Raw genomic sequence first — 12,521 nt, forward strand, 5'->3', positions numbered from 1 at the left:
CTGTCCTTTAAATCACAAGCTGAGGCATGAAAAAGAATCCTCAAAACAGTTGCCCATCCCAGGCCAAGAGAGAATTTGGCAGAGCCCTCCTGTTACGAGAGAGAGAGAGAGAGAGAGAGAGAGAGAGAGAGAGAGAGAGAAAGTTTTGGTGCCTGAAGAAGAAAATCCAGATGCTAGGTCACTGCTCTGACTACGCCATCCAGTGGTGATAGATTTATAAACACTTGACAGCTTTCTACTCTTTAATATTACTCTGCAAAATCTTCTACCCAGGCGGCCTACCTAATAGGAGGTTCACCATTGCCTCTTAATTTGCACCTGTGATACTCCAGTTCCAACTCCCCTGGAGCTGTGTAATTTGGCAGGCTGGGGAGGGGGGGGGGTCCACTGTGGGAACGGAGCCTCATTGCTAGAGAAGGGGAACGGCACGTTAACTACTTGTCCACTAAGATCATCATCTGCTGTCAGCACCTTCACCTGTGGTGAAGTGAAATGGCCTTGTCAGTGGTGGCTTCCCAGTTGTGGAATGTGCTCCCCTCCCTTGAAGCTCACCAGGTACCTATTATATTGGCTTCTAGGCAATGGGTGAAAATATTTCTCTTCACTTCAGCTTTTAGACAGTTTCCACCTTTCTTAACCCCATTCTCGGAGGTCTATTTGTACAGTAATTTCTTACACGGCTGGTTTTATTTACCCTTGTTTTTTGTTGCTGAGAATTTTGCAGAGCTGGAAAAAGTACAGAAGAGGGCAACCAGGATGATTAGGGGTTTGGAGCAGCTTTCCTAGGAGGAAAGGCTGAATAGTCAGTTTAGACTAAGGGAGGACATGATAAAGGTAGAGAGACTAGATGGAGAGAACTTTTTCCCCCTCTCCCAAAATAGTAGAACTCAAGGACATCCAATAAAGTTGATGGGCGATAGATTAAGGATGGACAAAAGGAAATACTTCATTACTCACTGAGGGCCAAGCTACAAGTGACGAATGACACTTGAAACGGCAAGTGAACAGACTCATATGTATTCCTCCCTGTTCACTTGTGCTCCACTTGCGCTCCACTTGATCACTACGTGATCAGTGAACAGGGAGGAATACATGTGTCTGTTCACTAGCTGTTCAAGTGTCATTCATCACTTGTAGCTTGGCCCTGAGTGATTACAATGTGGAATTCGCTGCCAAAGAATATAGTGATGACCACAGGCATAGATGACTTTGAAAGGGGTTTAGACAGATTCCTGGAGGAAAGGTCTGTCAGCGATTAAAGGGAATCTCAGAGTTGGACTAGATGACCCTAAAGATCCCTTCCAACCCTATGATTCCATATTCAGAGGCAATAAACCTCTGGATACCAGATTCTGGAGACAACATCAAGAGGAGGCCATGGCTCTATGCACTGTTGGTGGGCTGTCCAGAGGTGAAGTGTTGTGTAAGAAAGGATATTGGACTAGATGAACCAATGGTGTGATCCAGCAGGGCTGTTCTTATGTTCTCCTGTGTATGCCAAGATGCAGTCCTGTGGAAGTGAGCAGCTAAGATGCAAAAGGAGAGAATCTGGCTGTTCATTTGACTGGGAAGTCAGGTATGTTTACAGTGCAGTCATATGAACTTATTCCAGTCTAAGCCCATTCATTTCAGTAAGCTTAGACGGGAGCAACTCTGCACTGTTAAAAAGCCTTTTGCCTGTACAGGCCCACAGTGTGGCAAATAGAGCCTTCCCACCGTTATTTCAGCTTAGAAAAACAGTGTGGAAGGGAAGACTGAAGGCCCTCCTTCTTCTGCTCTGTGCTTTTGAACCAAATCAAGCCCCAGCGCACTTGGGGACATCCGTTCCCCAACATCATGTCTGTCTGTAAAAGGAACACAATAGAGTCAGGGGGGCCCGACTTGTGTCAGAGGTAAGGTTAAGTTTCTCTGCTTACTCTGGAGAAAGCCATTCAAGTGCATTCCAATAGGCATCTTTGGGACTAGGCTGAGCCACATAGGAAGTCCCCACTGTTCCCAGAACTGCTATTTATGGGGAAACTAGCTTGCAGTCTGGGTTTAATTAGTGCGGATCTTAACCAGCTATACCAGAGTCCGTCTTCCAGATTACTCATGCAATAAAGAGGCAAGACTAATAAGGATAAAACGTGTTTTACTAATAGCGTTGCATATGCCTACAATAACACACACAAGCAAGGTACATGCAAGAACTAAGAAACAAAGAGTAGGAAAAATAGAGCCGTTTGCATTAGCAGGAGAACCCACTTGAGATCGATGAATAAGGGTAATGCGCACCTGGTCATGGCGAGGAATAAAGATGTAGCAGTGAAGTGGGGCGATATCTAATGCCTGTGCTAGACACGCAGAGAGACGGTCAGGGTTCAAGATAGGAATGGCGTGCGCACCTCATGGCAGGGGAAGCCTGCTTAAGTACCCAAAAACGTACCCTGAGGCGAGTGCCTTCCATGTGGTTCTCAGAAGGGGAACAAAGGCTTAATGAGTCTACAACTATCCCTAATGGGCCACTTTAGTGTCTGAATATATGATTGTGACACCTCGGGAAGAGGGGACAAAGGAGGGGAGGGGAGTGCTGGGTGGGTTGATTGAATCTGTCAGGAAGCTGGAGTTGTCTTGATGGCATCAGCTTCCGGAATATGGTAGTTGTATTGAGATGTGTCCATTAGGTGTTCTGGACAGCCGGCACGTAACTTCCATTCCGGGGCGGCTTCCAAGATATGCATAGCAGGGCGAGGCTGGCCGCTGTGGACGTGACAGGCACGCGTTCGCGAAATGGCAGCCTCAGAGTAAACTGTCCGGGTTGGTTCTTTGCTGCCTGGGAACATGGCTTCTTCCTTGGCACATCCTGGGCTTGCTAGCAGGCTGCCTAGTGGCGAGGGCAGACCCAGTGGCTGTCCTGCAAGGGGCTCTCCGTGGGAACTGTCCAGGGGGTGCCTGGCCAGGCTCGTGGAGATTCCCTCCAGCTGACACTGTGCTGCTAGTGGCATGGCTCTGGGCCCAGGTGTGGTAGGTGCCCAAGGAGGCAGGAAACAGGCATAGGTGGCACAGTCCATTACAGGAGAGAGAACAGGAAACAGGCATGGGCAATGCTGCCCTTAAACAGAGTCTTTGGTGGATCTTTAAAACAGCAATGCAAGAAACTGATACAGTTCATGGCAGGCCCCATAACAGGAGGAGGGGGGTCCCTGGCAACACCACTGGTCTGGATTGTGCCCTTGGGTCACCGGTTGCCTGCTGCAACTCTATCCTTAGCCCTTGGTTGTTGGCTTGTAAGAAATCTTACAGATTAAAAGTAGCAGTTCTTGATCGATCACCCGTTTATTTTGCAGCCCCGTCCCAACTGCTTTACACATTGGAAATTTGGAAGCTGATTAGCAGCCCCTTTGCATGCACAGATACGGACAGTGTTTCAGATGCTGTTGTTTATCATGTGTCACATTTACATCTTGACATAGAACATCTCATGGGTCAGCTATCTGGATGAAATCCAGAGCAAGCAAAGCCCCCTTAAACCAATGGGGACGGCGCTCAACTCAGACCTGACATTCCACTGATTGATGTGGAACCTGAATTTGTTTCTGGATTGCTCCCTTATCCTTCAGCATAATGGTTTTCCAGTTCTCTGTCTTGGAGGGAATCCTTTTCACCTTGATTTGTCTGCTGAAGAATCCTTGTGCACCAAAATAAGATTTGGGGGGTGCATTCTGTGGCATAAACTTAATATATGCAGGGCACTCCCCATTGATAGGGGGTTTGATCTAGGGGTGCAGCACATGCTTTGCATACAGAAGGTCATAGGGTCAGTTCTCGATGTCTCTAGACAATACTGAGCTAGGTGGGACTATGGACTGACATGTTGTAAGGTTGCTTCATGTACTCCTGGCCTGATACAAGGTTTTGCCATTGATCTACACAAAACTGCTAAAATGCGCTCAGATATTTTCTGAGGCTGCACAGTGCAGAGGACGATCAGCAATGGACTTTGGCCAAGTTGTCTTTCGAGGATGCTTCTCTGCCATGACCAGTCCTCTCATCAAGGAACTTCCAAAAAGCTTCCAAGAATCCCCAGGGTTTCCTGGAACACAGTTTGAAAGCCACTGCATTGGCAAATGCTATGATATCAGATAACTGTGCAAAAACAATGTTATGAAGAGCAACACTATGTAGGTTTCCTTGTGTTCTGTCTTCCACTCCTTTAGAACCAGTTTTTTATCAGCTGTGCCCATGACAGAGTTGTATCTAACCGGATTGGTGATGCCATCGCACACAGGATTCTCAAAGCCCACAGGTAAGCTTGCTCCAAAACACAGTCCAAAGGTCCAGTAAGAAAGCAGTGTGTTCCAGAATACAAAGGTAAAAGTTGGTTTATACTGTCATGGGAGTGATCGTGTGAATCCCATTCTGTACAGAACTTTTTTGGAATCCAAGATGGAAGTTTCTATTGCAGTACGGGTTGTAACTCAGATGGTGCCAGTTCCATTACTGGGAATCAGTTGAGTTATAAAAGCAGCTTCCAGCTTCACTGCTTTGAATTGTGCATCCAAAAAGAGGAAAGATTCATTCATTCATTTATTTACATTTGTATCCTGCCCTTTTGCCCAATCAGGGCCACCAAGGCAGCTAACGATTGAAAAAGAACAGTAAAAATACACTCCCGTGCTTTCTGATGAAGGGACCACTGACTCATGGTTATGCTGAAATTCATTTTGTTAGACTTCAGGGTGCCCACTGGGCTCCTGTTTCATTGTAATCATCCAGCCAGTTGACACTATTTAATCAGCATGTAAGGGTCAAGCTATTCCTGCAGGTTTTTAGAGGGTTGGGGCTGGGTTCCCCCTACCCAACTCAGGATCCCTGCAGTCACACAGGAGCTATGGGGAATGGTTGTTAAAAAATAAAGGAGGGCCCAAACGGCCTCAGAATGCCCCCACTGGGGGAGGAGGGGCTTCCCTCCTCCTTCAAGCTGTTTCCTCGTGTCATAATAGCACCGGAGGGAGGTTTTTTCTGCACCACTTGAGTATTCTGTGCATGTGGAGCATGTGGGGGGGAACCTCCCTCTGTGCTTTTGTGACACAGGAAACGCTTTGTGGGGGAGGGAGGAGCCCCTCCCCCCCCGCAAAGATATTCTGAGGCCGTTTAGGCTGTCCTTTATTTTTTAACAGCCACCTCCCAAAGCTGCTGTGTCCCAACTCTTTAAAAACCGAGTCCCAACTCTTTAAAAACCTGCACATATAGCTTGACCCTCAGCCATACAAAATAAAATGTTGCATTGGAGTGTCCAGATCTGATATGTGGCTGTGCAGGGTGCTTGGTTAGTAGCATGCTCAGCCTAGGGCAGTGGGGCCAGCCATTAGCATCATTGCCTGCAACACTGAAGCTGCCGTGGGGTCAAAGTGATGTGTTAACTAGCTTGAGATGCATCTGGTATCTATGATCGGGGACAAAGACAAGGAGGCAGAGCTGAGACTTAGTCTGGGACTGGAGCTTCTATGCCCTTTATGATCCTTTGACCTTCTGCCACCTCTCTGGTGGCCAAGTTTCTGTAACTTGCCTCTGCACCCTTTTCTTTCACTCCTTGCCAAAGTCCTTCTGAGTTTTCTGTAAACCCCGAGGAGCTCGTCAGCAGACTAAATGATGGAAATGTGAGCACATTTGCATAATTCTAATTGGGAACGTGGGGTTTCCATGGCACAGAATTTAGATCCCCCACCCCCCCGCCAGCCAAGACTGTGAGCTATGATGCATATACCTCCCTTGTAATAATTGAGATTCAAGTGGTGCACCCATTGTAACCAACAGCGTTCTTGCAAAACCCGGAGCAGTCAACTGGCAGCTTCCAGAGGTTGTCCTGCCATTTGCCATGTTTGTGATGTTTCCTGCAGCTCGGTCTCCCTGTGTCTGGCCACCTCTTTCCCTTTTCCTTAGCTTGCCTTCAATGGTAGATCACAACTAAGCCCTATATTCAACATCAAACCATCAGCTTTCCACATTTTAGTTGTATTTTGTAGTTCTTCCATTCACACTCAGCATTGTGATAGATGGGGAGTGGGCTTGTGTATTCAGTGGAGCCAGCACAGCGGGGTGGATTGACAGGAAGCAGTTGATTGTCCTCCAGTGTGTATGGATCCAGCTTTAGCTGAGCCCCTCTCTTGCTTCCTCTTGCATCAGAGGGATAGATCCATCAGAGCACTCTTCCCCATGAATGGATCCAGATCCAGCAAATAATTCCTTCCCTGGGGAACATTTAAATAGAATTTTAATGCATCTAATTACGTATATGATTTTAATGCAGTTATATATAATTGAAAATAATATGCGCATATCTGCAATACATTACCACGTTTAGGACTGGGTAGAGGAGAGGCTTGGCCACCCTAAGATCAGAGGTGGAGGCAGCTTCCTGCCATTGCAGAGTTCCCAGGTGCAGAACTTTATTGTATACACTTCCATGGAAGGAAGTAAAGGTACATAAGGGACCTTATCACTGCCTGTGGTGACTTTGGTTTCTTGAGGGTTTTGCTTCTTCTTGGGAAATCTTGCCAATTGCCAGCCAGTTTCCTTGACTCAGAGGAATAATTCCTGTTTAGGAATTCCCATCCATCCATCCATTTGCAAAACTCTAACTGTTCCTCAGGGGTCATTTCGTAGAAAAAGAGCTGCAGGAACTCATTAGCATAAGCCACATCATTTGATCGGGCCGAAATGGCCGGGATGTGGCTGCTGCCAGACAGGGGAGTGTTCCCCCAACTGGCAGTGGCCCGATCAGGGCCTATTTGGCCCCAATCCAGGCCAAAACAGGCTCAAAATGGCCATTTTGGGCACATTTTGGCCTGGATCGGGCCCAAATGGCCCAGATTGGATCAGTTCTGGGCAGGGGAAGGTTCCGCTGCCAGGAACCGACCCATTCCTGGCGGTTTTAGTCCTGATCCCGGCTGAAACGGGCCCCAAATGGCCAAAAATGGCCGTTTGGTCCCGGATCAGGGCCGAAACAGCCAGGACCAGGCCAGTACTCGGTAGGGGAGGGTTACCAACCTGAGGCACCAACCCGACCTCAGCCGTTCTGGCCCCAAACCCAGAGGGAATGGGGCCAAAATGGCCAGAAAAGGCCATTTTGGGCCCATTTCGTCCCGGATCAGGGCTGAAGTGGCCCCCCATCAGGTTGGATCCAGGTGGGGGAACGCTCCCCTGCCTGGCACTGACCCAGTCAGGGCTGTTTTGGCCCTGATCTGGGCTGGAAATTAGCCCTTTTGGGCCAGGATCGGGGCTGAAATGACTGGGGCCAGGTTGCTACCAGGCGGGGGTGGCTTCCCACACCCGACACCGACCCGATCCGGGCCCAAAATGGGCCCAGAATTGCCGGAAATGGCCATTTTGGGCCCATTTTGGCCCGGATCTGGGCCAAAATGGCCAGGACTGGGTCGATGTAGGGTGGAGGAGGCTTCCCTTGCCCAGCACTGACCTGATACGGACGATTTCAGCCCCGATCCAGGCTCCTTCACCCCCAAAACGGCCATTTTGGGCCCGTTTCGTCCCAGGTCAGGGCCAAAACGGCTGGGACTTGGTTGGCACTAGGTGGGGGAGGGTTCCCTCACCCAGCACTGACCTGATCCAGGCCATTTCAGCCCCGATCCAGGCCATGTCGGCCCTTATCCAGGCCAAAATGGGCCCAAAATAGCCCCAAATGGCCATTTTGGCCCATTTCGGCCCGGATTGAGGCCAAAACAGCCGGGACCAGGTTGGTGCTGGGTGGGGGATGGTTCCCCCACCCAGCACCAACCCGATCCAGGGTGTTTTGGCCCGGATTCGGGCCATTTTGGCCCCAATTGAGGCCTAAACAGCCCTAAAGTCAGGTGGGCGGGGCCACCTGACTTGGGGGAACTGCCAGAACGCCGTTCCGGTGCGTTCTCCCTCGAAAAGAGCCCTGCTGCTCCTTAACATCAGCTTCCCTTGGGTTATGTTTCTGGGTCATACGAGAGTGAAAATAGGCAGTAGCTGGGATCTGGTTTGTATATTGTGTAACAGATAGGAATGGGGAAGGATCAGAACGTAGGCTGGATCTGCAGCATGCAAAATAGGTGGGGGTAATGCTGGATGGTTTGCATCAGGGCGCAGTGCCAAAGCTCAGTGAAAGACCACATGCTTTGCATGGAGAACATTCAGCCCCTGATACCTGCATTGGAAGGATCTCAGGGAGGAGAGACCCAAGTGCTACCCGTTAAAGGAGACAGTACTGGGCTAGTTGGACCAGTGATCTGTCTTGATATGACACATTTCCATATGATCAATCCATTCGGCTTGAACGTGTTCTCCCGTCACTTTATCCTGCAAACGAAAAGCCATAAAGAGTGCCCTTGCTAGATGGATCCGGGAGTATCACTTCCTAATGCTCCAAAATCTATATTCCCTTCACGATAAAGTTCTCAAAATTAGCTTCTGTGAAGAGGAGGCAGTGAATCAGATCATATTATATATAAAATGTTTAATCTTCTGGGTCTCTTGGAGATGAAGAGTTTGCTCTTGCATAAATATTTAAACCTTAATGGAGGCATTTGATGGAGTGTTCCAGCAAAGAATGTGCTCCTCTTTGTTCTTTAGACAATATAAGACATATATAATTAATAAGCTCAAACCTTCCCTTTACGTGGGCAGATTTTCAGATGATGTATTTTCCTAAGCAAGCTGTGTGTTTTTTTAAAAAAAAAAATGAAAGTGAAGTTGCTCATAAGTGATTTATTCATGTAATTATTTTTGGCAATAGTTAACATTCCTCGCTTCCCAATGATTTGCCCTGCCTTGTGTAGATGACATCTTTAATTTAAAGCAAAATATGTGCCCATGTATAATTGTGCAGAGTTAAATCTTATTTCCACTGTGATTCATAGAAAAAAGTAACTTTACTTTTACAGAAAATAAACAGGCTCGCTATTGCTTTCCTATGCTAGGAAATGTCATTTTAATGCAGGTACCTAGCCCTCAGTACATTCAGGCAGCTCTTTTAACCAGCATTAGTCTGATGATATTATGTGTACAAATCCAGTTTATTGCTGGGTTACCTTAGGTATATGCATGCAGGCATGCAGGTTAAACAGAGTTAGTTGCCAAACTTGGATTTGAAACTTGTATTAAATTCTGATTTAGAATCTCCATTTATAGAAGGCGACCTAACTATAGTGAACCCATGCACTTGCATTCGTACATCATGGGTATCTAGAGTTAGTATCTAAATGAGATTTTCCACTTGAGAGGGAAGGGAAGAAGGAAAGAGAAGTGAGCATTTTCATGGTCTGCTTTTTCCTGGGTAATTGGCCTGCGAGTCTTGGTGTTTTCCCCAGGGAATTGCTAGCTAAATGGCTGTGTCACAATTAGAAATACCAAAACAAAGTATGTGAAGCCACATCGAGAGCCTTGCAGTGAGGTGAACTCAGTGATTATGCAGATTACATTTCCGTCATATCGTCCCTCCATCGTGAATGTCTGTGCTGAGATGCTTGAGACTCTGTGTACACTATGAATGGAGGTCCTCATTCTGCAGGTACTACTTGAGCACTGGATCTTTGCCCAACGCCCGTTCTGCAGTCCCTCCATTGTGAGAATCTCACATGACCGTTTGTTCAGATCATTCGTGGGTATCCTTGCTTCTCCTAAATTTTTACTGTCTCCTTGTTGTGATCCTTGGTGTCCGTTTCCTTTTGCTGTTTTTGCTGTTAAAATTTCACCTGGAGCAGGTGGTTTTTTTTTTCTTTTGCTTTTGTTAATCCAGAAATCACCATGTACATCGATGGTGCTAGATAAAATAATAAATAATGTGGAGACAGCTCCTATCGTGATATTACGAGAAAACAGAAAGGATGTTTAGATTCATCCACTTCTGCATGTATGAGGGGTGGGAGGATGGACAGAATTCCAAAAGGGTGATCTGGGAGGAGAAGCTCATTTCTTCATATGAGTCAGGATGTAATTCCTAGTTCAGACATCCACCAAAACATGTGCTTAATTTTTCTTAGGCAAATACTTCTATTGCATTTGAAATCTGGAATAGCTGCCATTCTTTTAAACTTTGCATTAAAGGACAGCAGCATTCCTATTTAAAGTACCTACCCAGCTTTAACTGCAGGAAACACATTTTGTTTGGAATTGGTTGTTGTAATTTAGAAGTACAAATCTTAGAAACAGTTACTAGGAAATGATATATCAGCCGGGTAGAATTGCCAAGGCTATCTATAATAATTTTAGTGCCTTTATCTAAACCTTATGATACTTGCCATCTAGTGGTCATTTCCTGCCTCTTCATTTTTGGCAGTGACTTTGCCTTATAATCAGACAAAAATCATAAAATTCTGTATGTTAATAATAAATGAACATGGGAAGTCAGACTGCATGTGAATTTTAATTAGGTGATAATAATAACAACAACAACAACAGTTTTATATACCGCTCTTCAGGATAACTTAATGCCCACTCAGAGCGGTTTACAAAGTATGTTGTTGTTATCCCCACAACAAACAAACACCCTGTGAGGTAGATGGGGCTAAGAGCTCTAGAGAACTGTGACTAGCCCAAGGTCACCCAGCTGGCTTCAAGTGGAGGAGTGGGGAATCAAACCCGGCTCTCCAGATTAGAGTTCCGTGCTCTTAACCACTACACCAAACCAGAAGCAACTGAAAACTTACTGTGGTTTGATAAAAAATCAAAATTAGAGACTCAAGAATATTTATGAATACAAAGCTGTACCAGAATATCTGTCAGTCAAAATTAAAACAAATATGTCTTAAAAAGAAAATGAATTTTGCAAATCAGAGTGTATCTATGGCAAATTTGCTTCTTGACTTGTGCTGTTTTCTTAAACTTGTGTGGATGGTTTTGTTGAGATATTCTGATAAGTTTAAAGATTCTGATCTTGAAAACTAAAGACATCTTTACCCTAAAAAAAGGTATCTTGGTTTTATATTGCATCTTTTGTCAGGGATTCCCTTTAAGAATTTTGAGATTTTTAGTTTGAAGAAACTAATTCTTAGTCTACCTGTAATGTTACAGCAATTCCCAGAATTTACTGGGAATAGTGAATGCCCAGTAAGTCAGTTTTAAAATTCCTGAAGGGTAGTCATGTTAGTCTGTTGCAGCAAAATAAAACAGGAATTGAGCGGCATCTTAAAGAATAACCATTTATGCTGGAATAAATTTTGTTAGTCTTAAAGTGCCACGGGGCTCCTTTTTATTGCATAACAATTTAAATGTATGGTGTCGGTATATACTTTGGTTTTGCCGACTGAAGACAAATGAGACCAATTTGTTGCCCTGTCTAGGGATTCTGGAATGGTGATTTATTCATTATAACCTTGCCAGTATTGTGAATCTTCCATCTTTGCTCTCTCCTTATTTTCGCTTTGGTTTGGGAGCAGTTTCATTGAACGGTGGCGACTAAGAGCAGAACCACAAGTGACAAAAGGCACAGATTGGACACTTGTCAGCTTCCCTCAAGTTTTGATGGGAAATGTAGGCAGCTTGGCGGAATGTTGGACAAGTGACAGTTGAAAGGCCATTGGACAGCAGTCAGAGAGCGAAGCTGCGAGACCAAGATGCCTACATTTCCCATCAAAACTTGAGGGAAGCTGACAAGTGTCCAATCTGTGCCTTTTGTCACTTGTGGTTCCGCTCTAAGATAATAGAAAGTCAACTCAGAGTGAGGTTGTTATTTTTATCATCATAGATCATAATCTGTCACTTCTATAATACTAACCAGACTTGTGGGGAAAGTTTTGAAAGTTTGGAGAGACTAGTTTTTAAATATAATTTTAAAACTCGGGACAACTGGAGCAAGTGTCTGCATGAATAAATTAAGCATATTTAATGAACCTTTTTTCTTAAGAAAACATTTAGTTATATGTCGCAACCATTGCAACAACATCCCATCATCTGCTTTGTATTTTTCTTTTAGGGAAAACAAGAGGTACCGGGTCTACATAGTGATACCTCTGCTACCAGGATTTGAAGGTGACATTTCAACAGGAGGAGGAAATGCTCTGCAGGCAATAATGCACTTTAACTACAGGTATCCTATGTGGTCCAAACTTCTCAGGGTTTTTTTCAGCAATAATATGTAGGGAATACACAGCTAAATTGTTATGGGGTGTTTTAAAGAAAAGAAGGCACAACTGACCTTTAATACAAACTTTGGCTGTCATCTAAAGAGTTGCCTTATTTATTTTAAAAAGATTTGTTAAAGGCTCTTCATAAAAAATGTGTTCACCACCTTAAAAGCAATCCAAAGTACAAACCATACAAACAATGATTAAAGCAGTGGAGTAAAAAGCTGCAATTCAAATGCTTTTAAAATCAGTAAAAGCAGATAAAAATTAAGGACACAATATTGTAAAACATAGACAATTAACCAAATAACTAGGCAAATCAAAAAGTTTTCATCCAGCATTTAAAAGTTAACAGCTTAGGCACCAGGTTAATGGCTACAGGATATTGCACAGGGTTCCATCACAGAAAAGATCCTTTTGTTGTTGTCAATCTGTTGT

The 12,521-nt window shown here is 45.1% G+C and overlaps 1 protein-coding gene across 1 annotated transcript in view; it reads left to right on the forward strand.

Annotated features, from left to right (window-relative positions):
• The window catches only part of PLD1 (phospholipase D1), a 174,170-nt gene that overhangs the window by 133,632 nt on the left and 28,017 nt on the right, over positions 1–12,521 (forward strand). The window contains exons 20-21 of the mRNA XM_054982555.1: positions 4,197–4,285; positions 11,933–12,046. Coding sequence (XP_054838530.1) covers positions 4,197–4,285; positions 11,933–12,046 — 203 coding nt within the window. The remainder of the gene's footprint in view (positions 1–4,196; positions 4,286–11,932; positions 12,047–12,521) is intronic.

This window comes from Eublepharis macularius, chromosome 6 (assembly GCF_028583425.1).
Source record: "Eublepharis macularius isolate TG4126 chromosome 6, MPM_Emac_v1.0, whole genome shotgun sequence".
NCBI lineage: Eukaryota > Metazoa > Chordata > Lepidosauria > Squamata > Eublepharidae > Eublepharis > Eublepharis macularius.